A 26,067-nucleotide genomic window follows, 5' to 3' on the forward strand; every position below is an offset into this window, starting at 1 on the left:
CATGGGAAACCTAAGAAAGTTGGGTAGTAGTGATAGGCACATGGCGGCTGTAGCAGAAATCCTCATGAGAGAAGAGAGGGTTTGAAAAAAGGAAATTGTTGTATTCAAGTCTATCGGCGGGAACCTGCAGGTGTTCCACGACCTGACAGCGCCTGGAAATGGGGGCACGCTCTGGACCAAAAGAGAATCTTCAGCTTTGAAGTCATGGACTTTGCGTAATTGACTATCCCCGAATGCACGCTCGTACGCTGAATCGCATACCTGCAGTGGCTACTTTTCATTAATAAACAAGACAAAAGAATCCTCCACCACGACCCGCCCGTTTCGTCTGCATCCAACAACTTCCCAGCAACCTGTATACACGCTCTTGAAACCGACTTTTTCCATCATCTCATCTTGCAAAATTTTATCCAGCAATTCCTTCTCTCCTCGATCCGTCATACCCTCACACCCCCAACGACAGCACGGTAATACCCCAGACCCTCTGCGCGGCCGACCCTTAGGCCAATTTCCTCCGTCACTCCCATGCCTCTCAATTCCTTCAATTGTGCCTGCAATGCTGCAGCTGCACCAACACCTTTGCTCTTGGCCCCAGCAGCAGAACGCGGTCCTCCAAATCCCTTGAGCAGACGACCCGCAATCTCCTTGAGCGCGGCACGCTCAACCAGCTCTTTGTTTCCGAGTTCAGGTGCCAGACTTGCAAGAGCCGCGGCCAAGCGAGGCACCGTCTTTGCACGTTCACGCTCCAGGAAAGCCGTTGCGCCTGGTCCTGCAGAAGGTGCTGTGGCGTTGCTGGCGGCAATGTTACTATCCTCCAACAGCTCGAGGTAGTCGGCATACACCTGACCGCCACGCTTCCAGTCGGCTGTCGGGATAGAGCCATGCCCCGGATGCTCGACAAACATGGCGAGCAGGCCGCGCAAAGCGTCGAGTTCGTCGGCTGTGTTGGAGATGACGGCGGCGGGCGCCACAGTCGAAGTCAGGACAGCGTGGGCCGCGACCAGCGAGCCAGCGCGCAAAAGGTATCGAACTTCAAGGTAGGGGTCGTGAAGGACAGCGCGAGCGTGCTGGGCGAGGGCTGTGAAGATCCATGGTCTAGGAATCTTGAGAGAGTTGGTGAGGAGCTCAAAGACGGATGGTTCATTAGACGCGACTGCAGTAGAATATCCTGAGTTTGTCTCGTCGGCGCCAGTGATGCGTGAAGCGTGGAAAGACAAAAGGGATTTCAGGGCTTCAGCGCGGACCGTGTCGTCTGTGAGATGGATGAGAACCCAGGCGGCATGTGTCCAATGCTCTGCTGTGAGCAGAGGAAGCGCAAAGGTCTGGTTCAAATGGTCTGAAATCTCGGTGATTTCGAGCTTGTTGAAGACTTCGTCGCCAGAAGCCTTCCAGTTGGGGTTGGCGACCTCGCGAGGCAAAATGTTCTTTGCGCGGAGAAGGGTAAGAAGCTGCCAGCTCAGGCGTGCATTGAGAGGGTTGCCCGTAGCATTCTCAGGAGTAAAAATGCCCGTGACGCTCGATGGTGTTCTGCTGCTGTGCGCCTTGTAGAGCTTGAGAAGGCCCCACAGCAAGTCTTCACGCTCCTGAGGCTTGGGGTCTTGCCAACCCATGTCCACGCCCTCGCGCACAAACCATGGCACAGGACGCACCTGCTCATCTCCAGTGCTCAACTCATCTTGGAATCGCCGGACTGTCTGATAGATTGAGCTCTCAGGCGTCAAAGTTTCTTTTGCGTACCAAAGGCGGAGGCCAAAAGCCTGACGCCAATCCAAGCCGAATTGCTGCGAGATCTTGATTTCGACAGCTCTGTCGATCTCGGGACCGTCAGTCTCCTCGACAACAGCGCATTCGCCAGACAAGAGCGTGTAGATGGCGCGGATCGGCGCGGAAATCTCTGACCAGACTGCCTGTGCGCGCCACTGTTCGATTTGAGCGCCCATGGCTTCACGAGACGACTTTGGGCCTCCAATTTGCGAAACAAGAGTCGCAAGACGGAAATTTCTGCCCTCGACCAAGGCCTCGCATGCCTCGGGGACACAGTTGGCGGAGAGGTAAGCGATGGCCCTTTCTTCCGGTGACTTTGCAAGACGCGCCTGGCGCTCAGCTTCAGGCAGGACAATGGCCTTCCAGAAATCGCCGAGAATCTCGGTGCGGATCAGCTCCTCACTAGCGCGGACATCCGGAGGATTCACGCAGGCAGGGAGATCGAACGTGGCGTTGGAAATGTCGTCGAAGAGAATGCTGGCGAGTTTCCACACTTGCTGCTCGTATTTTCCCGCAGAAGTGCCCGTGTCCACCAATCCGGCCAAGGGAAGGAATTCCATCTCGAGTGTCTTTGCGCGAGGTGGATCGTCAATGATCTCGGTATTGTTCGGCAGAGCTTGTGCTTCCATCGTGGGCGACCATATCTGCAAAAATTAGCCCTGATCCATCCCTTAATATGAGCAACTTACATCTTCAGGGGTTGCAAACTTGGCGAAGCGCACATCCTTTTGCTGCCCGACAAGCGATCTGCCAAAGTTGTTGAAGAAGTTGCCCTCCATCCTCGGCGCGGAGCCAGGCACGGTGTACGTAAAGCCGCCGTCGAGGGTCCATCTGGGCTTGAAGCTGTCGTGGAAGGCCTTGTCGCGCTCATCCATTTCGCCAAGGTCATCACCGGTTTTGGGTGTCTTTTGGTACGGCCACTGTGGAAACATCCAAAATTTAGCAAACTGTTCAGTCTGTCCTAGGCTAACTACATGAGCGGGCGCAACGTCTGGCCCTTTTCCAATCCGAGCTCGGAGCCAACTGGAGACCATGAAGCGCCAGACGCGGTGCCGTACCCAAAGAAAGAGCAAAATGAAGGGAAATCAAACCTCAAGACCACTTCTCTTCTGTCCCGGCCCAATGCTTCCCGTCTTACGGGCAGTGCTGGCTCCGAACAAGGAGCTCATCAAATCGATGTGATTGGCGATTGTCTCCGAGGGGGCTGCCGTCTTGCTCGCCTTGGGAGTGACTTCGTCCTTGTCATCGAAAACCTTCAACACATTGCTCTGATTGTCGCGCAGAGCCTGTCGGTCCTGCTTCTTGGGGCTGATCGTGCGCTGAAGCTGCGCGGCCCAATCGCCTTCAAAGTCAAAGTGTTGCTTTGTCGGAGTCCCGAGACTGTTGCGGAACGGCTGGCTTTGCTTTAGGATGGACTTGGGCATTCCCGTGGCGTCGAAGACGCTGTTCTTGGTGGGAGTCGGCTCCGTGGTGCGATCCGGAACGGGAAATGAGCCCACCATGTTCTGCTCAGGTTCCGAATCAGATCCACTACGGTAAGAAGCAGCATCCATATCGCTGCCGTCCTCGTAGGGACCCACGGAGCGCTCATCTAAAAAAGACTGAGTGCTGTTGATCGTGTCATCCTGTCCGTAGGCCATGTGATCATCCTCGTAATACGGCGCCTCCGTATCAAAACTTCCTGGAACGCTCCTTGTAGAAGCCTTGCCTCTTTTGAACTCAAAGGTGTCGTCAGGGCTTGATTCGGCCGGGCTGACGAGCGAGTTGTCGACGCCTGAGAGACGAGAAAGCGTGCTCAGGGGAGCAAGCGGCGAGTTGCGAGCGCCCGGGGTAGGGGAGGCTAACGCAGGAGGTTGGTCGAGAGGCATGGAGTCGATATCGTCGTCCTCGTCGTAGTCGAGACCGTACGTCGTGAAGTGGTACACGCGGAACTTCCATGTACCGGTAGAGGGGTTGTAGTCGACGAATTCCGTGTCGTCGACGATCTGGAGGCGCTTGACATGCTTGGCAAAGCGCTCGCTTCTCGTCTCGTCCTTTGATGCGCGAGGCCACGAGTTCTCGAGCGTGATGAGAGATGTAACATTAAGACCCTTGCCCACAGGAGGGGTGGTCGTCTTGGTTGGATAGACGGTGGCGTTGCGGGGCTTTAGACATATAGTCGTAGAAAAGAGGCGATCCAAGTCAACACCAGAGAGGTCGACAGGCTTCTCAAACTGGATCTCACCGACAGCAACACGTCCCACTCTAAAGTTGGGAACGGACTTGAGCTCTTGCTTGCTCATCTTCTTCAGCTGTTCAACAGGAGGCTCGGACCAGTAATCACCAGCAACAAGCTCAGCCCGTGCTGCTTTGCGACCCAATTCACTGGCAACCTCGCGAGCAGCAGAGCTAGGCGAGCCATTTTTGTTGGTCAGAGTAAGTTCGTTGCCCTTGACCTGCTCCACCTCCGGCTTGTCGCCGTTGGTGAAAACGTTCTTGGAGGTATCGGCATTCTTGGATGACCTTAGGAAACCCTGTTCCTCAGCACTGGGGGTGGCAGACTCGCGCTCAGTAGGGACAAGTGCGCCGTTGGCGCCGTCGATGTGTCCGTTAGACAGGGTAGTTGAAGCATCAAAGCTAACGCGCTTCTTCTGCGAGGCCGGGCTGCTATTCGTGTCGTCGCCGAAAAGGGAGGGGCGCACATTGAGACTCCGGTTGATGTTCAGCTTCTTCATGCTCCCAGTAGTGGCATAGCTGGGGCGCTTTGCTGGGTTGAAAGCACCCGGCGAAAGGATGCTGTCTTCGGTGTTGATCGGGTTGCGGAGGGTGCTGGTGGAGAAGCTCTTGGCCAAAGACTTTGAAAAGTTACCGCCGCCCACCAGGCTGCCACCAAGGCTGGGACTGCCGTTGCTCAAGGCAGTGCCTGGCGTTCCGAATGTCGAGAATCCGAGGCCGGTCATGCGTCTTTGCGGAGTAATGAGGCGTGAAGAGGCTGCAGGATTGATGCGGTGCTGAGGGAGAATGGCGCTCTTCTTGTTCTTCTGACTACTGGACAGAGGAGTAGCCAAGGGACCAACGCTCTGGGCTGGCGATGTTAAACTTGCAAACAGGTTGTCATGGCCATATGGGTTGTCCTTGAGGGACGCGGTCAAACTTGGAGCCTGGTTTGTGCTTTGCTGGGCAGTAGAGTTGCCAAAAAGGCTGCCGCCGAGAGTCGACTGCTGCGGCTGATTCTGTTGCGTGTTTCCTCCAAAGAAACTGCCGCCGAGACCGCCAGGAGCATTGTTGTTGTTGCTCTGGCCAAAAGTGCTCCCGCCGAAAAGACCTCCTCCAGTGGAACCAGTGCTGCTACCGAACAGCGGCTTGTTCTGCTGCTGCAGCTGCTGGTTATTGTTGGCAGCACCTCCGAAAAGACCGCCACCCTGGTTCTGCGCAGGGTTCTGGTTCTGACCCAAGCCTCCGAACAAGTTGGATCCGGTGTTGGTGTTTGGGCCTGACCCTGACCCAAAGAGACCGCCCGTGGTGCCGGCAGGCTTGTTGCCGAAGAGACCACCAGCTTGGTTTTGCTGCTGGTTGTTGTTCGCCCCAAAGAGACCACCAGCGGCAGGCTGGTTCTGCTGCTGATTGTTGGCGCCAAATAGGCCGCCGCCAGTGCCAGTCGTGCTGCCGCCAAAGAGAGGCTTGTTTTGCTGCTGCTGGTTGTTGTTCGCGCCAAAACCGCTGCCGAACAGCCCTCCGCCCTGAGGCTGGTTTTGAGGCTGGGTCTGGTTGTTCTGGCCGAATCCTCCAAAAGGACTAGATGTGTTTTGCGCGGGCTGATTGTTGGCAGCGCCAAAGGGCGAGGACGTATTTGTGTTGCTCGCGCCGCCAAACAAGTTGCTGCCGGTCGAGGTATTGTTCTGCTGCCCAAAGCCACTACCAGTAGAGCCACCAAAAGCTGAGCCTGTGCCCGTGGAGCCGAATCCACCACCAAATGCGGGCTTGTTCTGAGTTTGATTGTTTGCACCGAAAAGTCCGCCACCAGAAGATGTGTTGCTTCCGAACGCTGAGCCCGTGTTGCTACCGAAGCCTGTCGAAGGAGTAGACCCTGCGGTTCCAAAGAGTCCACCAGAAGCAGGCTGAGACGAGGCTGCACTCCCAAAAAGACCACCGGCACCAGCTGGCTTTGCGCCAAAGAGACCGCCGCCAGCAGGACTGCTCCCGAAGCCGCCCGAGGTGTTGTTGGGTGTGCTGCCAAAGCCAGAAGTCGTGTTAGTATTGCCTGATCCGAACATTCCACCGCTAGCCGAGTTGTTGTTGTTGGCGCCGAACGCAGAAGTCGTTGAGTTGTTTGATGATCCGAATCCACCAAAGCCAGTGCTTGTGCCAAAGGCTCCTGCTTGCCCGTTGGGATTGCCATAGCGTCGACCCTGGGCGTAGTCTTGCATCCTAAGTTCCTCAAGAGAAAGGCCCTGGTATGGGCTTTGGAACGTGATGGTTTGGTAGTGAGCATTCTGGTTCGCGGCATTATCCTTCTCAGTATATGCCGAGAAAGGAGTCGCGGCAGTGCCGTTGTTGTTGGTGGGCGTGTTGCCCAAGGCCGAACTCGCCGCAGCTCCGAATGCTGGAGTGCTCGTACTGGTGCCGGTGCCGCCTCCGAACAGACCGCCTCCCGATGGCGTTGAGCCAAAGCCAGTGGCCGGCTTGTTCTGCTGGCCGAAGAGACCGCCTCCGGTGTTTGCGCCGCCGAATGCACTCGTGGTGCTCGTGTTGTTTCCAAATCCACCAAAGCCTGTTCCACTGGCTGGCGCAGTCGCAGTGCTGCCAAAGAGGCTTCCACCGGTTGTCGAAGCATTGGTTGTGCCAAAGCCACCGGGCTTAGCGGCAGAACCAAAGCCTGAGCTGTTGCCTCCAAAACCTGTAATGTCCATTGCAGTCAGCGATTGATCATCATTTGTATCGTTTACCGCAGCGCGCGGAGGGCCTGAAAAGGCGGGTTGGCCATCTAAAGCAAAGGCCCAGTCGATGGGGTCGAAATCCATTCTGAGCGTCTGTGGAGCTCGACAGCGAGAATTGGAAGAAGTGTCAGGGTTTGCGCGTTGTCTTTTGGGCGAGGCCATTGTGACGCGCCTGGAAGAGGCGGGGCGCGCTCTCCAGACCATACTTCGACACAATGCCGGCCAAAGGTGACTGCGAAGGCGAACGGAACGCAGTAGATGCCGCTAGGCGATGCCAGTTGAACTCACCTCCGCTGCCGAAGCCACTGCTGGTGGTGTTGTTTGCGGCTCCAAAGAGACCTCCGCCAGAAGAAGGTTGATTGTTGGAGCCAAAGCTGAAGCCTGGATGGAGACAGAAACCAAAGTCAACCTCGGGTTGTTCTGGATGTCGCGCGGCAATTCGAAAGGCAAATCGAGAGCTCCAGGGTCGATTCGCACAGGCGTCGGCCGAGGACAAGTAGAGGATGAAAGCAAATGCGCAGGGTACTCACCTCCTCCAGTGTTTGTGTTGGCCGTGTTGCCAGATCCAAATCCCCCAAACCCACCAAAGCTTGAGCCCGAGTTGTTGTTGGTGGAGCCGAAGCCACCACCAGAACCGAAACCTCCCGATCCGAAAGACATGGCGTGCGGCTTGTGTCGCTGCGGTCGCAAGAGCTCGGGTAGATGAGGCGAGAAAATGCGCGAGAGACGACGTCCGAATGGCGTTGAAGTATGAAAAGTGCGGCGTGCGTCGCGACGACGCGCTAAGAAAAGGGAAGAAGGACTGCTGCGCGCCGGGGTGAAGCGTGAAAAGCGCCGCAGCAGCCGAGACAAGGAATACTCAAGGCTCGACTCGCCACAAATAGAGGGACGATATCGAGGGTGGGAGTGGGGATAGAGCGCAGGGCGGTAGGGAGGATGATGAGATGGTAGCTGGAGGTTGGCCTCTGGCCGCGGAGGATTTCGCGCTCCGGAGGCTGGCGACGATGGCCCGTGCACAGCACCCAGCGAGGACTTCACACGTGATTCACACAGCAAATGCAGGGCACTTTCTTGCGTCGAGCCAAGAGAGGGAAAATTGAATGATTGCTTGTCTTTTGTGCCCAAAATTGAGTCCTCGTTGGCCGTGGGCTCGTTGGCATTGTCGTCGAGTTTATACTGTCTGCTAGACAAGGCTACCGCAGGCAGCGGTGCAGCCAGTCTGCCTGGTAGGCGCCTGCAGTCTCTGTACCAGAATTGGTCAACCACGAGGCGGAATTTGTCCGCCAATGCCAACACGACACGAGACTATCTGATATGATATCAGACAACCAGCAGAAGTGATGTGGTTGGAGCTATAGCAGCAGCCCGGCACCGGCGCAACAGCACCCTTGTGAGCTAAGCGAAAACGCGCCTCGAACGCGTCTCCCAAACCATCGACCTGCACCACCGAAACAAAGGACCTTGCCCGGCAAACGCCCCCTCTCAAACAGTCTCTTCAATCCACAACCGCAGCGTGCGCCATCCCATTGTACCGCGCCGCCAGATATCCCGACCACGAAGCCTCAACTCCCTTCGCATCATCCGAACAACCCCCAATGGCATCCACAAACCCTTTCCCTGGCCGAGGCTTCACGGCAGGGCTTGGGGGACACCGCGGCGGACCTGGAGGCGCTGTACCCTCGGGTGGAGCAGTAGCAGGGCCGTCAAACACCGGCTTTAACGCATCGGCCGCAGGCTTTGGGACAGGGGCCGCAACAACACACCAGCAGCGCGAAGCACAACGGCTGGAGCGCGAGCGGGCAGAACGGGCGGAGCGCGAGAGGCTGGAGAGCGCGGGGCGCGGCGACTTGGCAGAGCTGAGCGACGAGCATCGCGAAGAGATCAACGAAGCGGTACGTGGCTTACCTTTGCTTGGGAGAAAGTGGACGGGAGGTGGACATTGGTTGGAAGAGGGCAATGTGCTGAGACGATGCGCTGCAGTTTCAACTTTTCGATCTCGACAAAGACGGCCACATTGATTATCACGAGCTCAAAGTGGCCATGAAAGCGCTAGGCTTCGACCTGCCCAAGAACGAAATCCTGAATATCCTGCGGACACACGGGTACGTCTACCACACCTTCAGCACATCTCCCATAGCCAAGAACCACCTCAAAAAAACTAACCGTCCTCCCAGCGTCCCCGCAACCTCCCTTGCCAAACCCACCTCCTCCAAAGCCGCCGCCCCGCCCATAACCTTCACAGGCCCCACCCGCCTGCTCCTCCCGCTCGCCTCGTTCCAAGCCATCATGGCGCACCGCATCCTGACGCGCGATCCGCGCGAGGAGATTCTGCGCGCCTTCGACCTGTTCGACGCCGGCGCCAAGGGCAACATCACGCTCGACGACCTGCGTCGCGTGGCGCGCGAGCTGGGCGAGGGCCTGCAGGAGGAAGAGCTCGTCGCCATGATTGAGGAGTTTGATTTGGACGGCGATGGCGCCATTGGGCGTGACGAGTTTGTTGGCATTTGTTTGGGTTGATTGGGGACGTGTGGATGTGAGTTTGTGCGTCTTGGAGATGGATACCCAGTTTTCCGTTCGTTGGTGCGGTGCAGAGGTAATGTTGGTATGGTAGCGCATGGCGTTGGACAGGGACTCGAGAATCAAGCAGACACTCACGATGAACGCTGTTTTTTAGGCTTCGTTTCTTTGATCATCGGCGCTCGAGGCAGGGACGGCACGGATTGCCAAAATATTTGTACATTGACAAACTGACAGCAGTGAACTCGCGCTGAAAAAAGACGAAAACAGAAACAACTCAATAACAAAAGGAACAGAAGAGTCGTTGTACAGTCGGCCCACCATCGCTAGCTCAGAGCCAAGCGCACACATCGTAGTCTATCGATTGATCCGCTTTGGCACATTGCGTGTTATCAAAAGACGAGAGCGAAAACAAACTCCGAGGGAAATCTTGCATCTGTCTATAGGAGGGTGCGTTTACTGGCCCGGCGCAATCAACATGCCCTGCTTCGACGCATTGTGCTGCCAGCCACCAGCAAGCGCCTCGCCGCCATTCTTCTCCGCGTAGTCCTTTATCCTAGCCTCGAGCTCGGGGCGGAAGTGGCGGATCAGACCCTGTAGCGGCCAGGCAAAGGCCTCACCGAGCGCGCAAATGGTGTGGCCTTCGACCTGCTTGGTGAGCTCCTGCAGCATGTCGATTTCGCGGGCGCGCGCCTGACCCTTCTCGAAGCGCTGCATGATCTGGTAGGTCCAGGTGGAACCCTCGCGACATGGCGTACATTGTCCGCACGACTCGTGCTTGTAGAAGGCGCTGAGCCGCGAGATGGCGCGGACGACGTCGGTTGATTGGTCCATAACGATGACGGCAGCCGTACCCAGACCCGACTGCGAGTCCTTGAGCGCGTCAAAGTCCATCAGTTGCTCGTCGCAGATGCGCTTGGGCAGGATGGGCGTCGATGAGCCACCGGGGATGACGGCCTTGAGGTTGTCCCAGCCGCCGATGACGCCGCCGCAGTGCTTGTCGATGAGCTCGCGCAGGGGAATAGACATTTCTTCTTCGACGGTGCAAGGGTTGTTGACATGGCCACTGATGCAGAAAAGCTTGGTCCCGGCATTGCGCTCGCGACCAAAGCTGCTAAACCAGCTTCCTCCACGGCGGCAGATTGTGGGGGCGACGGCGATGGTTTCCACGTTGGCGACGGTCGATGGGCAACCGAAAACACCAACAGCGGCGGGGAACGGAGGCTTCAAACGGGGCTTGCCAGGCTTGCCCTCGAGCGATTCGATGAGCGAGGTTTCCTCGCCGCAGACGTAAGCTCCCATGCCGCGGTGAAGGTAGACGTCAAAGTCGTAGCCGGATCCGCATGCATTTTTGCCGATCAGGCCCGCTTGGTAGGCCTCCTGGATAGCGCGCTGCAGGACACTGGCCTCGTGATAGAACTCGCCACGGATGTAGATGTACGCCGCGGTGCAGTTCATCGCACGACCAGCGACGAGACAGCCCTCGATCAGCTTGTGCGGATCCTTGCGCATAATCTCGCGGTCCTTGCAAGTGCCCGGCTCGCCCTCATCGGCATTGACCACCAGGTATCGCGGCTTGGTGTCCTTGTCCCAATCCTTGAAGTTCATGAACGACCACTTGAGGCCAGAGGGGAAACCGGCGCCGCCACGGCCACGGAGGCCGGATGCCTTGATTTCGGAAATAATCTGTCCACAGCGTCAGACAAGCATCTCCAAGCGTCACAGCCATTGGCGTGTATCACGCACCCATTCGTGTCCCTTTGAAATGATCTCCTTGGTCTTGTACCAGTCACCATATTTCATCGCACTTTTGAGGTCCGCGCCATGGTGTCCATACAGATTTTGGAAAATACGGTCCTGGTCCTTTAGACCACCATGGCGGTGAACGGGAGTATCTTGGACGGTTGCGAGGCCCCTGCGCTGTTGACGGGCAGAAGTGGCGGATGAAAGGCGAGCGGTAGAGAAGGCAGCGGGCAGCGCACGGCTGGAAACGCCGCTGAGGGCGTGTGATGTTGGCGTTCGGGCAATCATGATGGTTGTTGCGTCGTATGATGGTCCAATGCGGGTGTACGTCGGAGCCCGCAGGCGTAGGTTGTCGTTGCGGAGGCAGGATGGACGTGCGTGGTGTGGAGGAGAGGTCCACGGCACTTTGGTTGACTAATGAGTAATTTCCGTCGCTGATTGGCTGACTTCAGAATTGACATCTTCGACGAATCGATCGTGGCCCAAATAGGCCACAACATCAAATTTCACAGACAGCCGTGACCATACCACGATGTAGCCCCCATCTCACGTCTTTTGGTATCTACTCTTTGACATGGCGAACATAGACATCTTGCTTTGTGTTCGCGGGGTCTGGCCTTGCTTATTCGACTCCACTCAGATTGGGCGACGATATCGGCGTAAAGTGGCCGTAGTTGCACCTTGCTCAGCTTGCGGAGCAGATGAAAACGCGCAGCCTCTCGATGGTTTGAATATGGCCCATTCGATTGGCTAGAGCGAGTCGGCATGTTCATTAAGCTAGCTCGTGCCGCACTTTGTCACTGCCTGCCCTCAAACCCACTGGCAAGAGCCGAAATCGAAAATTCGTTACACTCTTCCACACCATGTCAGAGAGCCCATATCTGCTAATTGAATCCCGCAGTGCAAGTAAGCTGTTTTAGGCCGTTTTGAAATATTTAATCCCAAAGGATGTCAATGTGAAAGAAATGCAAGCGTTAGTCATGACGTCAACGATATCAACATCTCTTCTTCCACCCAAGAGGTGAGATGATCGCCGCCGGAACACTCGGGCGTAAGAACCGTGAAATATTTTCCGTGCGCCGGCGCGTAATGTCGCCGATTAGGGCTTCTCAGCTCTACAGACCGAAACCTGGGGCATCAAAGCGTCTGGGCGAAGACCGAGCGGATGCCTATGTCTGTTCTTCTCTCTCAAACCCCTCCTCTTCTCCATTGGCCAGCGGATACAAACTGAAGCTGGAAGAGTATCTCTCTGGCAGACGAAGGGAACCAAAGTCCTAGACGTGATCTGAGGCTGGAGCAGAGTTATAAGAATTTGCCCTACTTTCTTCTAATATTTCCTCTGGTCTACCTTCTGTTGAAGTCAATGAACCTTCAGGAAATCTGGTGTTAGGAACATGAGCGCTCCTTGTCTTCTACCAGTTCCCCTTGGCATTCATTCTGTGTGACAGCTTGGGAGCATTCATACAATTGAACTCCTTCTCAATATGGCTGGGCTATGCCATAGCGCGGGAGCATTCAAACAGTTGACCTCCTTCTCAAAATAGCTGGTGCGATGTCTCAGCTTGGGAGCATTCACGCGTCGAGCTTTTCCTGGACATAGCTGGTGTCTTGTCACAGCTTGGGAGCATTCATAGAGTTGACCTCCTTCTCAACATAACTGGTGCCATGTCACAGGGCCGGAGCATTCATACCGTCGTACTGCTTTACATGGTAAGTATCTTGACACAGCTTGGGAGCAATCACACCGTTGAACTCCTCGACATGAGTCTTGCCACGGCTTAGGAGCATTCATACCGTCGTGTTCCTTGATATGGAAGGTACCTTATCATAGCTTGGGAGCATTCATGCCGTCGTACTCCATAACATAGTAGGTACCTCATCACAGCTTAGGAACATTGGAGACCGTTATGCTCCTTAATATGGTAGATGTCTCATGACAGCTTGTGTGTATTCATATTGTTATGCTCTTTGATATAGTAGGTATCTAGTCACATCCTAGGAGCATTCATACCGTTGATGCCCCTGGATCTGGCTGGGATCTTGTTACGGCTCATGAATATTCACATCATTATATATGGCAGGTATCTAGTCACAGCCTAGGGGCATTCACACCGTCGTGCTCCTAGATATGGCTGGTATCTTATCACTTCACCGGAGGTCATTCATACTGTCTTGCTCCTTGATATGGCTAGTATCTCGTCACATCGCCGGAGAACATCCATGTCGTCGACCCCTTTTATGATGTATAAGACGGCGGGTGCTCGCCGACCAGCGTTACGCCGTGGCATCTGTTCCTTCTTCTCCTCACATCCTGTACTTCAACCCTGTTTAAACCTCTGCTCAACCATCCCTCGTCAACCTTCATCAACCGACCTCACTGATAATCAAGAGCCTCACAGTAAGCCGCCATCAACTACCCATTGCCCAACCCCTCTTGTACGGTACCAGTGAAGCTCGTTTGCTAACAGCAGCAGTCTTTTCCATCCCCACTAGCCTCTTCAAAGCCTGCAGACTTCGCCATATAAACCTTCGTCATGCCTCCCAAGAACAGGCCAAGCCCCATTACTCCAGGTCGCCCTACGGGGTTTGATGGCAAATACGAGCGCGACGTCTGGCAGCCGGAGGATGGGAATGGCGACCCCGACCCCAAAACGATTGAAAAGCACAGGAGTGGAGAGCCCACCCACCCAACCTGGAAGCTTTTCATGGGTGAAGTCCCGACAGGCATCACTGCAGCCAAGCTAGCCGACCATGTTCCTCGTTACTGCTACCTTGACGACAAGGCCGTCTGGGCAGTCTCAAAGATCGCCGACTTGCCCAAGCATGACCGCTCGCGCTACTGGCCCTACGACTTCACTGAAAAGGGCGGCAATATCTCCACCGTGCGTCGCAACCGCGGTCGACCTGCTTACAATAAGACCAACCGCCTCGCCAATATTCAGAGGGCTAGACCCAGGGGACCCTACTGGCTTTGCGGCGGAGGAAGCCTCAAGGTGGAACCTCCTGCGTTTACGGCTGCTGCGAAGGAAGACAACAACCGGAGCTCCACTACTACGCAAGAGCCGTCCGAGACGCCTGCTCCATCCATCGAGACCCAAGACCAGCCGAGCACTGGCGCTCGAGAGGTCGACAAGCCGGAGGAAGCAAAGCCCAAGACGTTGAAGAAGAAGAAGGCGCTCAGCACGAACACCCCGGAGCCGAAGGATGAGAAGCCCGAGCAGGCGAAGCCGGAGAAGAGGGTGAAGAACCAGGTGCTTGGACAGCTGAAGCCGAAGAAGCAACAGGAGGACAGTGCCCAGGAGCAGCAGGAGAAGCCCAATAGGGAGCTGGCAGAGAAGCTCAAGAGGCAGAAAGAGGAGCAGAAGCCCAAGGCGCAACAAGAGCAGGAAGAAGAGTCGGATGAAGAGGACGAGAGGCCCCTCGATGATCCAGATGCAATGGCTCTCGTGCGTTTTGTATGCCGCAAGACTACCACACCATATTCAGACCCACCCTCTCCCAAAGCACTCCCTGACTCGACCGCTCTGGTCCCGCGCGATTTCCCTGGCTTGCAGACAGACGGCTTTTCCGGCATGATGACGCCATTCACCAAGCCCCCCAAGTCTCTCGGTCCATCATCTTCCTCATCCAACTCGTCCAAGCGCTCGTCCTCCCTCTCCTCGGAGACGCCCCACCCAGCCAAGCGCCAAAGGTCGCGCTTGCTCCCGTACAACCTGCCTCCTGAGGTGAAGCAGAGAGACGACGAGCTATCCTCGCTCCAGGCCCAAATCGCCAAACTCAAGGGCCGCAACGCACAGCTGGAGCACGAGCACCGCGGACTGCAAACGCAGCTGGACAAGCAGAACGCCGACTTCCGCAAATGCGGCCAGGGCTACGTGAACATGAAGAGACAGCGCGACGCGTTCCACCAAGCCACCAAGTCTCTGCGCACGCACGTTCTAGACAAGCAGGACGAGCTTGCTGAGTTCCATCGCTACTGCGTTGGTGTCGTGGAGAGGGAACAGGAGCTGCATCGCCTCGTCTCGGAAAATGCGTTGGCGGCGAGGAGGGCCCTGCAGCCTCTGGAAGGCATGCATCGTGGCCTCCAGCAGGTGCTTGATGTTCAGGAAGAGCGCTTCAGGCTGGCTGGTTTGGAGCGCGTTTGGGAGGAGGCTATGGATGAGGAGGTACAGGAGTAGAGGATGCGAAAAAATAGGGGTTGGGAGCGTGGAGGGCGTCCGAACAAAAAAGACTGGGATTGGACCGCCAGGGACTGGTTACTTCAACAAAAGCGACATCAAGCGGCCAAATACTGCGATTTTACGACTGACTGGCGGTATTCTCTTGAGCGGTGGGAGGTGGTTTTGGTGAGTCAGCAGCCATATTTGGGCTACTACTGACGGTAGTTGCGGCGTCCAAAAGTGCTTTTCTCCTTTCTCTTTTCCCAAAAATCCGGTGGAGCGATCAATCTGGCTCAGGGACGAGGGACTACTTGCGGTATTTGCAGCGGCGAAAAGTGCTTTTCTCAAAAGTCGGGTGGGGCGATTGATACGGCTCAGAGACGACGGTTCGGTGGATACTGATAGCTACTTTGCTTAGCCCAAAAACTGGATGGCTCATCTTCTTTTGAATTATGGTCCTCCGAAAAGACGGTTCTGGTCAGTCCAAAATTGTTTTGAAAATGTCGTCGAGCTCATGGATGCTCCTGAGCAGCGTCTTGCCGTACGTTCGAATGCTCCTCATTAGCGAACACCACCCGTCTATAGGAATATGAGAGCGAAGCAAGATTATTAGTTCTATGAAACGATAAACAGCACCGAGAGTCGCTAATCAGTCTCAATCTATTTGCCGCGGTGCTTTGCGAACGCCTCCTTGACCGAGCCGCCAGCAAGAACGTCAGCCATACACTTGTCGTCCGCTTCAGTGAGCTTAGGCAAGAGCTTTATCACTTCATCGAACTTGTCTTTCGGGATGGCGACGGCACTGTTCTCGTCGCTATCCAGCATAATGACATCGCCCTGAATGTGTCAGACAGGACGGGCTGTCCAGCAGGTCAAGAATCGCGATAAGGGGCTCAAACGAGGGATTCGTAAAGTACGTTACTCACAGAGTTAACCACAACCTCGCCAATCTCCAGCGGATAACCCACCGCAAATGCCGACGCCTGCGCCCCCGCCCCAACACTACTCGTACCCCTCGACCACACCTGCATCTTCAGCCCCTTCAACGCATCAACGTCTCTCACGCGGCCGGACACGACGACGCCCTTGGCGCCCAGCTGCTCCATGCGGACGGCATTGATGCCGCCCATGACGGCGCACACCTGTCCCGCGGGCTGCGACAGGACGGCAATGGTGTTTTGGTTGATGAGATCGGCGTATGGCGTGCCGGGGCTGATCTTGCTGCCGTCGCCGTCGGAGGGGGGGTCCGGGTCAGGTTTAGGGCCGACGGGCTGCGGGAATGAGGGCGAGGCTTTGGGCGCGAAGAGGACGGTGCTGGCGGGCGCTGCGACGCGCGCGGGGGTTTTGGACTTCAGAGGTGCTAATGAGGTAGGTCCTTATCAGAGAGTGATTGGTTGGTTGGAGGCAGCAGCGAGATGCTTCAAGGGAAGTGTGGGAGGTTGGAAGAAGAAATGAGGGCCAGTTTCAAAAGGTCTTGATACCGATGTCTGCGAGGAAGCCGGCTCCCGGCACGTTTAGTTTCAGCAAGGCATCAGAGATCTGGAATGTCTTAGCTTGGTCCATCGGTCAGAAGCAAACAGACGTGTAAACAGAATGATTCAGGCCCGCGGTGTCGATGCATCGTCAAATCAAAACAGCAAATACAAGAAGGTCAAGATAGACAAACAAGGCAGAGGCGCGCCGAGCATTCGACAGACGTACATCACAAGCCGTATACTTCTCCAGCTTCTGGAACTGCTCAGCCGACATATTGAACGCAGACGATGAGAATTTGCGGACAGACGCTGGAAGCATGACTTTTGGAGATGGAGATATCATCCGAAGTCAGGGCAGCGGAGGCGCGCGGAGTCCGGCAGTTCCGTTGTAGGAAGGAAGGAATGACGTGAGGCTCCCACGAGACTGGTAAGGTAGGCAAGCTAAGGTTAGCCGCTAGCACACGGCCCGTATCCGACCTCGGCCCGCTCGCGTGCTGTTGGACAGCTTAACCGCAGGAACCATCCACCCTTCGCTTTGCCGAACCCTGAGCAAACTCCATCAACATCACCATCTTCAAATCTCGCCGCTGCCCATCGTCTCCCATCTCGTGATCAGAAATTTTCCAGTGGCTTTCCTCGGCACTTTCTACCATTCTCAAGTTGAAACGAAAGGCCCGACTGCTAAACCCGAACCACCATAACAGCTCGTCGGACGTTTCTTCTTGGGGTCGGCCCCGCCTCGTCGCCGGTAGATGATCTCAGATAGTGGAAACTGTAGCGCATTGATGCGGCGAGTCAGATTTCCATCCATGAGAAGATCCCAAATTCGGTATGCCGGTCTGACGCAGCCAACGCTAGACGACCCTTCGATCACGCGTCCCTCTCTCGGTGCGTGCCGACCATGGACGGCCCTTGCAGATCGCTAGACGTTTTCATTGTTCACGACTCGTGTTTTCCGACGACTTCTCCCGCCAGTCATCTTTCCGATTGGTTCACCTCGTCACGTTTTTATTTCAGAGTGCAGTCAGAAAGTTTCTCCCGCAATTCATCTTTTCCGATGGGTTCATCACGTCTTGATTCAAGAATGCAGTCAAAAAGTCCGCCAAAGTCCAAATGAATTTCCTACATAGAAGACAAAATATGCTCAATATGCCCGAAAGTTACTGTTACCCAAAAGGGTCTCCGTCATCCAAGCCCATCACTGGACCGGATTCAGCATACACGTCTCCGACCAATCGTGGAATGGTTGGGCATCTAGCAAGTGGGGAGCTCGTCGTAGATGCAGGCGTCGGAGGGACCGCTGGAGATCTCCTCGGGCTCGTTGCCGGGAGTAGTGCCCTCGTACTCGGTGCAAATGTCGCTGACTTCAGTGGCACACGAATCGGTAATCGTGGCGGCTATCGCGATCATCAGCATGAGAACACATGACAAGGCCGCAATACTTACTGTCGCCGTAGTTGGAGTTGATTCCGACAAGCTTCTTGCCGTTGATGGCGGTAATGTTGGACATGGTCACGGTGCGCTTGCCCATCTCCTTGCAGTTGCCGCAAGAGCGGTACAGCTTGCCGAAGTCGACGACGGTGAAGCCGTCGACATTGACGGCACCGACACCGTTCTGCTGGATGACTGTGGAAAAGTGTCAGTTGGACCAGACCCGGAAAAATCACTGTCACTTTTTGGGGTCTCACCCTTGTCCTCAGCACCGGTAGCACCGCCGCCAGTGATAGTGGCATCGCCGTCGCCCTTGAGAGATAGGGCGTCCTCTGTTGTTTTGTCAGTCTTGTTCGAAACATCAAAACTCGAAATTTGGGGGCTTGGCTTTTATTTCAGATGTTCAGAGGGGAGGGGGGAACCACGGACCGCAAACCCTCGCCCACCACACGTTCTCAATGGTACAGCTGCCCTCGCAGTGGACACCTTCAATTTGGTCGGCGCCGATGATGGCGTTCTTCAGGGAGCCTCCATCCTTGATAATGAAGACAGCATCCGAGTCACCACCCTCATCCTGACCGGTGCACTCGACACCACGGCCGAAGGTCTGGAGCTTGCCGTCGTACTCGCCGTCGACCTCGTAGGGCTCGTCAAAGGTGACGGAGCCAGTCGACTCGGGGATGGGGAAGTCGGCACGGCGGACGAGCTTCTTCATGCCACCACTGGACTTGCCAGTGGCACGGGCAGAGACAGCGCCGGAGACGGCGAGGAGGGGAAGGAGGGCCTTGACGAGCATGTTGACTGAGGTATGTTTTGAAAAGGAAGTGAACGATCACAGATCAGTTCTTGATTGACTTGAAAGAGTGGAGTGTGGAAGAATGGACTGTTGGAGGACTTGGATGATCAACTATCCGACTGGAAGCCTGAGCACTTAAGTACTCTGAGTTGAAGGGCTTGTCTCCAGCAGCCTCGACTTCGCTAAGAGCCTTCGACTGCATCTGAAACCTTTGGTCACCATGTTCGCCCGTGAACGGATCAAAGGCTCGAAATGCCGGTTGGATTTGTGCGCCAGTGCCACCCGGCTGTCTCCCAAAGAGCAGGTCAATCGGCAAGAAAACAAGGTGTCGGCTGTGATAATGGCAGGACCATGACTTGGACGTGCCAAGGTGGAGCCTCAATGAAACCTCACAAAGTGCGCGCGGTTTTCGGAGCAAAAAGAAGAATAGGTGCACCACTCCCGCCCTGAGACCCTTGTGATTGCAAGGTTGGACGCTGGGGGATCTCTGGAGACGTGCCCCTGATGCGCTGATCTGCCCCGAGTTTCTCTCTTTTGCTTCTGTTTGCTGTATTTTTCCGCGGCGTGCAGATTTCCGTCCGACGGCTCAAAGTACCGTTGGTGTTGATTCCAGTGGCTCTGAAAGTTCTCTTGGCAGCACCGTTTCTCATGAGCTTCGGTTTCTTGTCAGTACCAAGCAGGTTTGTGCACGCGGCGAAACGACACAACGCCAAGATGAATTAACCAGCCGCCGCCCAATCCCAGGAGGCGAGCAAAAGGGTTGGTGGAAAAGATGAGGTCTGATCAGCGCGGAAGGCTCTTGGCAGGCCTTGGCGGCGCCAGCATTGAAACCTCCAAGAGGACGAAAAGTGGACCTGGGATCCACGTCGCCAACTTGTTCCGCTGTTTTCCCACCACTTTGCCAAGATTTGAGCGGGCTCTCTGTCCCACGGAGCGCACCGTCGGTCAGCAGACGGGGGTGGCTGTGTACAGCAACGCATTTCATTTTCTGTTTCAGTCTTATTGCCGAAGGGCCGCCTCCCGGCTTGCCTCTTGTGAGCCGACTTGGTCCTTTTTTTGCCCAGCACATCTATGGCATTCCGGCCCGCTGCACCGCTGCTTCTAGGAATCTGCCGACACGCGCTTGTCCTATCACGCTGCCGCGTGTTGTAGTGTTGTACACCTTTGCGGCTCTTCTCGCCAAACAGCCTCTCTGATTTGGGAATGATTCGCAGCCCTCCTAATAATTCCAGGTACTCGACCGGTAAAGCGTGGCGTCGTTTGGAAAACACACTGGTGGATTGTGCGCTCATGCGTGTGACGGCCGTCAAATCGATGCTTTCGTACCGGTCTCGATCTTGCTGTCCTGCTTGCCTGACGGTTCCACCACTGGATGATGAGGTCCAAGCGAGACTTGTTGCCAAAAATTAGCGTTCACCGCTGTTGGGTTGGGAATAGACCGTTGAATGCTCCTGCCCCTATCCAAGGGCGTTGAACTGTTCTCGTGTGTCGCTTCGTCGCTTGTTCTCGCAGGAGTGGGACACTCCTGATCCCACTTGCAATCATTGGCTTCGCCCCTAAGGGGTGAGCTACAAGGTTTGCCAGTGCCTCAATTCGCCTTCGGAATCAATTCCGTGGCGCGGCGAATATTTTGCGCTCTTCCAGCACCGGCATCAGGCAAAATGGCTTTGCAAGCAGACAGCATCATGAGTCCTTGAGATAGCGGCACCGGAATCAACAAAATCCGCATAATCTTCGACCTTCTCACGCTCGTCACATAATCACTCGTGTTCGGAAATCAGTCACAACATTGGTCCTTTCGATCATCCAGTCAATCACTTCCGCTTACTCGCCCACCATGAGATAGGACATGTCGGTTTTCATTGTTTTGGAAGGTGTTGAGACCTCTTCAAAACTTTGATGACAAGAGTGGATGGACAAGCGGCAGATGTGATGAGCTTCAACATGAGGAGACGCAGCCCTTGGTCAGCAGGGAGGTGTGGTGGAGAGCTTTGGACCACACAGGACGGCAGTCTTGTCAGAGAAGACATGTCGATCTCCTGGCACCTTCCCAAGGCGTTCGAATGTCCTCTGCGTCCCTTTCTTTCCTCGGCCGACGTGACTGTCCCTGACAGCAGGCCACCATAAGTCACATTAGTTGGCAGTCCCTCGGTGTACTATGACGTTTTTCACAATCATTCCTCGAGCCTTTGAGGACAGATTCATCATTTCTGGCCTTTTGAGGAATCCAAGGATGCACAATGAAACTGACCCACGTCCAGATCTTGTCGCTGCCTAGCACAATTACACCTGACCGCATTGCAGCAACCGTGGTCGATCCCTCTATCTGAGTGCATCGCATGAGAGAAACAAGCAACCTGGCGCCTGCCATCTTTCAAGGCGCCTGTCTCCGGATCGACAGACAATCGCAACTCGCGGCTCAAAAGTGAAGATTTACAGTAGCGGGGCGGCCCGCGTGCCGAGGAAGCTTGAGTTTGGCTTGATCGGGGGTCAAGGTTCATCGCAACCTTCCGCAAAGCGACCGACCGTCTGCTACATTGCGACGTTGAAGCCAAAGAAGCCAACGAAAAGCACACCACTTACGGAATATGTCATGAAGAATGCTGGCGCCTGACAGGCAGGATCAACGCCTCGGTGCGGGCGCAGGCGACGAGGAACCGAGGACCCCTGCAGCCTCGGACTGCAGCGGGGGCCCTGCGGGGAAACAGAGACGATACATACAATGACGCCAGCAGGCCCGCCGAACTAAGGTACTCTCCAGAATTACACCTCCAAATTTCCCAAAATCAGCGCAGAGCCATGTCGTCCTTTGAGGAAACTATCGAGCAAGCGTGCGCTACAGGCGTCATCCCGGGCGCCGTTGTAATCGCGTCCAACGCTGATGGTGCGAGACGAGCGCAACCAACCCTGTTCCATGCTCATACGCAGGGACTGACAACGACCACTTCACAGGAAGCTTCCACTACGAAAATGTGTTTGGCAAACGCTCTTTGCGCGAGGGCGCCGACCAAAGCCCGCTCAAAAAAGACGCCATCATGTGGATAGCGTCGTGCACCAAGCTACTGGGCACGATTGCAGCGCTGCAGTGCGTCGAGAGGGGCCAACTGTCGCTGGATGCCCCTGTCTACGACGTGCTTCCTGAATTCAAGGACCAAGATATCCTCACGGGTTTTGGTGATGATGGGAAGCCGCAGTACAAGAAGCATACGACGCCCATGACGTTGCGGTGAGCAACTACATCAGACCACACACGGCCCAGCTGGGCAGGACCACCACCGCGGTGCAAGCAACGCAGACTGATATATTTCCAGTCACCTCCTCACGCACTCGTCTGGCCTCAGCTACGACATGATGCACCCGACGCTAATGGCCTGGCGCGAATCACGGGGCGAGAAGCCTGGCAGCGGCGCCACCATCGGCGAACGCATGCACATCCCACTGCTCTTCGAGCCAGGCAGCTCATGGATCTACGGCTGCGGCATCGACTGGGCGGGTAAAATGGTCGAGCGCGTAAACAACAATACGCCGCTCGAAGCCTACATGCAGCAGCACATCTTCGGGCCACTTGGCATCAAAGACATGACCTTCGACCTGTCGACGCGGCCCGACCTGGCCGCCCGCATGGCCGACATGACCAAACGCGACGCAGAGACCGGCGAGCTGAAGCCATTTAGCGGCAAAATGTCGTACGGAAGCGCTGCTGAAGCAATGGCGGGCCAGGGCCTCTTCAGCAGCGCACCCGAATACATCCTGATCCTGCGCAGCCTGCTCGCCAACGACAGCAAACTGCTCCAACCGGACACGGTGACCTCGATGTTCAAGCCCAACCTCAGCGCAACCGCCAAAACCGACCTCATCGCCTTGGTCGACAGCTCCGACTACATCAACAACGCCATGGGCGGCTTGCCGCACGGCACGGAGCGCGACTGGGGCCTCGGCGGTTTGCTGAATGTGGAGGATGTCCCCGATTGGCGCTATGCTGCGTCGCTGTCGTGGGGTGGCTTGCCTAATTTGACGTGGTGGATTGATCGCAAGGCCGACCTTTGCGGGATGTTTGCCGGCCAGCTCATGCCCGAGGGCGATGCGAAGGCGCAGGCGCTGTCGCAGGCGTTTGAGCGCGAGATGTATCGCCGTGTGGCGGCGGCGGCGCAGACGGAGGCGCCGAGGTTGTAGGGAGGCGAGGTCTTGGTGGCTGAGGTGGTTCCTAAGTAACATGAACATGCACTATCTATCTCGTCTCTGGAGCAATCGTACAGAATAGGAGCAAGGTGGCTTCATTTGTGTGGTACTCGTGTGATGTGATGAACCACCTTGTTTACGAATGATTGTGAAAAGCATCACAGTATTTGATTACCATGCAAATACAACCCGGTCATGTCCACACAACTCCTACCTCTAATAGCATCAACTCTCACACCACAAGTCAGGCATATAGACATACACACAACAAAGAAAGATCCAACAAAAAGGAGCACATTGAAAGCAAGATGAAGTGCCCAACCCACCCCAAGGACGTCAAGGAGGCGTCGCAGCATCAGTCTCCATCTTCCTCAGACGCAAGAAACACATATCACCACCCGCCAGTATGATCCAATTACCGCTCTCGATGTCAAATATAGGATAACTATGACAACATCTTTAAGCATGTAGGGCTTTTAAATGCAGAGGAATAGAGAGGAAGGGAAAGGAAGAGAAAGGAAGATAGGGTTTTGTGTGGGGAAAATTTTGTTCTGAGGGAGAGGGGTTGAGTGGTGTAGATGGTCTGCCTCTGGTGAAGTCAATGTCGCTGTTACTATTGGCATGGTACCTACCGGCTCAGTGGGTGCAGTGGGTGTGGGAAGAAATGAGAGATATACTCTGGAAGCAGTCGTCCGCGGGTGCGGCTATGCCTGGGGAGTAGTAGTCGTCGGCCATCATAGCAACGCCTAGGGAGCAGTCGTCCGCGCGGTCGCGACTGCGCTTGGCTTGGCGAGCCGTTGTCCATACCTGCCTGGAGTTGGACTGGGGAGTGTCATTTCTTTCTCCACCCACACCCACTCACTGTGCCGCAGGTGGTGCAAAGATGAAGATAAGCAAGGGCAAAATGGGCCGTCGCCGCAAACGGGCAAAGAAGACAGGCCGGAACAACACAGCGAAAGACTACAGACACAAGGAGCATTCATCCTCTGGTCACTGTTGCGGGGACATGAAACCACTACTTCTTTCTCTATCGTTTACTCACGCTACTAAATCATCTCATTTACCCCCCGACCCAAAAACATCCCTCCACCACTCTCTAAACCCATACGTCGGCCTCCTATCCACACTAACCCTGACCTTCTTCCCCGCAAGCCTCTCCATGAAGCCCTCTCCCTCTCCCTCTCCCCCTTCCCCCCCTGCCTCCCCACCAATCCTCCTCGCCTTCGGCATCGTCGCCCGCGCATGAATCTCGTCGGGCAAAAGCGGCGCGACGTCGGCAAAAGCCGCGCGCAGTTCGCGGTCGAGGTTGAAGTACGGCTTCTTGGCTAGGTCGGGCGCCATCAGGTTGTAGGAGCGGGTTAGGTCGTTTAGTTTGCTGATGGAGAGGGCGAGGAACGAGTGTTCGGTTGCTTCCCATGTCGGGTCGCGGAAGGGGTGGTCGGCGGGTGCGGGTTTGGGGGGTGAGGGTGAGGGTGAGGAAGGTGTTGGGTCGGGAGAGGTTGTGCTGCTATCATTGGGTTCGACGATTGTCACTTTTTCTTGTTCTACTTCGGCAGCGGCGGCGGCAGGCGTTGAGGTTGTGATGGTGATTTGCTCGGTGGGCTCAGCGGCAGCGTCGGACGACGGTGTCGCCTTGAGTTCACCGGCCAGTGTGATCTGGCTCATGTGTCCCTCGTCATCGACAGCGCTCAGCGTCTCCGTCTTGGGTTTTTGCGGATTCAACACCTTCTCGGCCTCAGCATACGCCTGGGCGCGGCGAATCTGTGCCTCCAACGAACCACCCTGCGCCGCAATCATGCGCGCAGCGTGCCTCTTCCAGTCGTTGCGCAGGCGGGTGCGGAAGCGCGTGGCGTCGGCGACGAGCTCCTGCTGCTTTTCGATCCACGGCGGCACAATGTCCTGCTTCTGAATAATCTTATTCATAAAATACTCGGTGGTGTCGAGAAAAGGATTGCTGGCATTGTAGTCGCGCTCAATGGTCTTGCCACGAGGTATATTTCGAAACTGGCCGCGCGAAATTGCGTCCTCGATGCGCTCGTTGGCCAGGCTCTCCAGCGCGCGGATGGACATGGCACCGCTGCGGCCGGCCGGCTGGAACCGCTCCTTCATCTCGCGCCGCAGCTTTTCCTTTTCTTCCTGCGTCATGCTGCTGTCCTTGAGGTCGGCGTACATGCCCGTCTTGTCCCGTGCGTTGGCCAGTCTGACGCCCGTCCCGGGCTCCGACGCGCTTTTCCTGCCCGTGTCGACCTTGGTAGGCAGCCGCACGGGCGGTGGTCGCGGTTTGGCGCCTCGCATGGGCTTGATCGCGTCGTTGAGCATCCGCAGCGACGCGTCTTCCACGCTCTCTTCTCCCGTCCATGCTTGTGCTCCGGCAATGTCTCGTGTTCCCTTTCCGGCGCTCGCTGGCAGGTTCGCGTAGCCGATTTGACTGGCGTATTCGCTGCGGAAGCTGGCGCTCGCAATTCGCTCCTCCAGTTCCTTCTTCAGCTCCTCAGAGAACCCGGCTTCCTCGGTGGCGGCTTTTTGAGCTCGCCGCCCGCCGCTGACAAGTCCTTCCTCGGTGAGCTCTTCTAGACGGCGGGTCATTGCACCCTTCTCTTCGGATTCCTTCTTTTGTTCTCCATCTTTATTGGCGTCATTGGATTTGGGAGGCTCCGGTTTTGGACCAGGACTAGAGGACTGGGTGCGATGTGGCGAGTTCGATAACCACCGACGGGGTGGAGCGACGGCGACGAGATTCTGTTGGGATGCTCGCAAGCAGCGGGCACAGATGAATGGTCTTACAGCCGTTGCTCTATTCATACAGAATGTCGGTCGGTGTTGGGAAAGGAAGTGGAGCCGAGGTTGATGAATGGTGCTCTCGGGAAGATTCCGCGCGGGACGACATAAATGACGTCGGGACATCGACGTGCGACGCGATGTCGGATTTGATTGTTGCTGATCAGATCGCTGACATCACTCTACAACGAGACTCTTTGAAAAATGAAGCACGGATTACTTTCAAACTCCTCGTAGACACCTGCTCAAGGAACTGTACAAGTGCGCTCTAACCAGGACGTATCGCGAGCAACATGCCGCTATCCAAA

General features: G+C 55.9%; 8 protein-coding genes across 8 annotated transcripts; 3 read left to right on the forward strand and 5 right to left on the reverse strand.

Annotated features, from left to right (window-relative positions):
* Positions 1–180: 180 nt before the first annotated feature.
* Positions 181–7,818, reverse strand: IWZ02DRAFT_459421 (nuclear protein 96-domain-containing protein). Its single transcript, XM_066768078.1, has 5 exons — positions 7,211–7,818; positions 6,969–7,061; positions 2,856–6,640; positions 2,454–2,684; positions 181–2,408 (listed from the first exon to the last, which is right to left on the reverse strand). Exons 1-5 carry the CDS (start codon positions 7,338–7,340, stop codon positions 438–440), a joined length of 6,210 nt encoding a protein of 2,069 aa, XP_066620082.1. The 5' UTR covers positions 7,341–7,818; the 3' UTR covers positions 181–437.
* Positions 7,819–7,888: 70 nt separating this feature from the next.
* IWZ02DRAFT_60599 (uncharacterized protein) lies at positions 7,889–9,425 on the forward strand. The gene is made up of 3 exons (XM_066770954.1): positions 7,889–8,572; positions 8,661–8,782; positions 8,855–9,425. The coding sequence occupies exons 1-3, from the start codon at positions 8,276–8,278 to the stop codon at positions 9,195–9,197; spliced, it is 762 nt and encodes a 253-aa protein (XP_066620083.1). The 5' UTR covers positions 7,889–8,275; the 3' UTR covers positions 9,198–9,425.
* A 228-nt stretch (positions 9,426–9,653) lies between these two features.
* IWZ02DRAFT_471316 (NADH-ubiquinone oxidoreductase 51 kDa subunit) lies at positions 9,654–11,228 on the reverse strand (the record flags this gene model as incomplete). The annotated part of the gene is made up of 2 exons (XM_066768862.1): positions 9,654–10,883; positions 10,944–11,228. 2 exons carry the CDS (start codon positions 11,226–11,228, stop codon positions 9,654–9,656), a joined length of 1,515 nt encoding a protein of 504 aa, XP_066620084.1.
* Positions 11,229–13,156: 1,928 nt separating this feature from the next.
* Positions 13,157–15,391, forward strand: IWZ02DRAFT_501636 (uncharacterized protein). The gene has a single exon (XM_066770282.1). The coding sequence runs from the start codon at positions 13,475–13,477 to the stop codon at positions 15,116–15,118; it is 1,644 nt and encodes a 547-aa protein (XP_066620085.1). The 5' UTR covers positions 13,157–13,474; the 3' UTR covers positions 15,119–15,391.
* Positions 15,372–16,993, reverse strand: IWZ02DRAFT_459429 (DlpA domain-containing protein). The gene is made up of 4 exons (XM_066768079.1): positions 16,802–16,993; positions 16,582–16,639; positions 16,027–16,460; positions 15,372–15,937 (listed from the first exon to the last, which is right to left on the reverse strand). The coding sequence occupies exons 1-4, from the start codon at positions 16,916–16,918 to the stop codon at positions 15,761–15,763; spliced, it is 786 nt and encodes a 261-aa protein (XP_066620086.1). The 5' UTR covers positions 16,919–16,993; the 3' UTR covers positions 15,372–15,760.
* A 767-nt stretch (positions 16,994–17,760) lies between these two features.
* IWZ02DRAFT_60686 (family 3 polysaccharide lyase) lies at positions 17,761–18,906 on the reverse strand. Its single transcript, XM_066770955.1, has 4 exons — positions 18,436–18,906; positions 18,264–18,338; positions 18,022–18,201; positions 17,761–17,972 (listed from the first exon to the last, which is right to left on the reverse strand). Exons 1-4 carry the CDS (start codon positions 18,800–18,802, stop codon positions 17,830–17,832), a joined length of 765 nt encoding a protein of 254 aa, XP_066620087.1. The 5' UTR covers positions 18,803–18,906; the 3' UTR covers positions 17,761–17,829.
* Positions 18,907–21,452: 2,546 nt separating this feature from the next.
* Positions 21,453–23,174, forward strand: IWZ02DRAFT_459439 (beta-lactamase/transpeptidase-like protein). Its single transcript, XM_066768080.1, has 3 exons — positions 21,453–21,686; positions 21,755–22,028; positions 22,114–23,174. Exons 1-3 carry the CDS (start codon positions 21,602–21,604, stop codon positions 22,973–22,975), a joined length of 1,221 nt encoding a protein of 406 aa, XP_066620088.1. The 5' UTR covers positions 21,453–21,601; the 3' UTR covers positions 22,976–23,174.
* Positions 23,175–23,617: 443 nt separating this feature from the next.
* On the reverse strand, positions 23,618–25,567 carry IWZ02DRAFT_493126 (uncharacterized protein; the record flags this gene model as incomplete). The annotated part of the gene is made up of 2 exons (XM_066769906.1): positions 23,618–23,727; positions 24,190–25,567. 2 exons carry the CDS (start codon positions 25,565–25,567, stop codon positions 23,618–23,620), a joined length of 1,488 nt encoding a protein of 495 aa, XP_066620089.1.
* Between the last annotated feature and the right edge of the window lie 500 nt (positions 25,568–26,067).

This window comes from Phyllosticta citriasiana (assembly GCF_038021145.1).
Source record: "Phyllosticta citriasiana strain CBS 120426 chromosome Unknown IWZ02scaffold_12, whole genome shotgun sequence".
Classification (NCBI taxonomy): Eukaryota; Fungi; Ascomycota; class Dothideomycetes; order Botryosphaeriales; family Phyllostictaceae; genus Phyllosticta; species Phyllosticta citriasiana.

Excerpts from the sequence above, each read along its gene's own strand:
- IWZ02DRAFT_60686 (XM_066770955.1), bottom strand. The coding sequence starts at position 18,802 with ATGCTCGTCAAGGCCCTCCTTCCCCTCCTCGCCGTCTCCGGCGCTGTC. Across the intron at positions 18,339-18,435 it reads GTGGTGGGCGAGGGTTTGCG|AGGACGCCCTATCTCTCAAG; the intron begins GTCCGTGGTTCC and ends ACAAAACAACAG. Across the intron at positions 17,973-18,021 it reads CAACTCCAACTACGGCGACA|CCGCCACGATTACCGATTCG; the intron begins GTAAGTATTGCG and ends TGATCGCGATAG.
- IWZ02DRAFT_459429 (XM_066768079.1), bottom strand. The coding sequence starts at position 16,918 with ATGATATCTCCATCTCCAAAAGTCATGCTTCCAGCGTCTGTCCGCAAA. Across the intron at positions 16,640-16,801 it reads AGAAGTATACGGCTTGTGAT|ATCTCTGATGCCTTGCTGAA; the intron begins GTACGTCTGTCG and ends AAGACATTCCAG. Across the intron at positions 16,461-16,581 it reads CGGCTTCCTCGCAGACATCG|CACCTCTGAAGTCCAAAACC; the intron begins GTATCAAGACCT and ends CTACCTCATTAG.
- IWZ02DRAFT_501636 (XM_066770282.1), top strand. The coding sequence starts at position 13,475 with ATGCCTCCCAAGAACAGGCCAAGCCCCATTACTCCAGGTCGCCCTACG.
- IWZ02DRAFT_459439 (XM_066768080.1), top strand. The coding sequence starts at position 21,602 with ATGTCGTCCTTTGAGGAAACTATCGAGCAAGCGTGCGCTACAGGCGTC. Across the intron at positions 21,687-21,754 it reads AATCGCGTCCAACGCTGATG|GAAGCTTCCACTACGAAAAT; the intron begins GTGCGAGACGAG and ends ACCACTTCACAG. Across the intron at positions 22,029-22,113 it reads ACGACGCCCATGACGTTGCG|TCACCTCCTCACGCACTCGT; the intron begins GTGAGCAACTAC and ends ATATATTTCCAG.
- IWZ02DRAFT_60599 (XM_066770954.1), top strand. The coding sequence starts at position 8,276 with ATGGCATCCACAAACCCTTTCCCTGGCCGAGGCTTCACGGCAGGGCTT. Across the intron at positions 8,573-8,660 it reads GCGAAGAGATCAACGAAGCG|TTTCAACTTTTCGATCTCGA; the intron begins GTACGTGGCTTA and ends GATGCGCTGCAG. Across the intron at positions 8,783-8,854 it reads AATATCCTGCGGACACACGG|CGTCCCCGCAACCTCCCTTG; the intron begins GTACGTCTACCA and ends CCGTCCTCCCAG.
- IWZ02DRAFT_459421 (XM_066768078.1), bottom strand. The coding sequence starts at position 7,340 with ATGTCTTTCGGATCGGGAGGTTTCGGTTCTGGTGGTGGCTTCGGCTCC. Across the intron at positions 6,641-6,968 it reads CAGTGGCTTCGGCAGCGGAG|GTTTTGGAGGCAACAGCTCA; the intron begins GTGAGTTCAACT and ends TGGACATTACAG. Across the intron at positions 2,685-2,855 it reads AGAAGAGAAGTGGTCTTGAG|TGGCCGTACCAAAAGACACC; the intron begins GTTTGATTTCCC and ends ATGTTTCCACAG.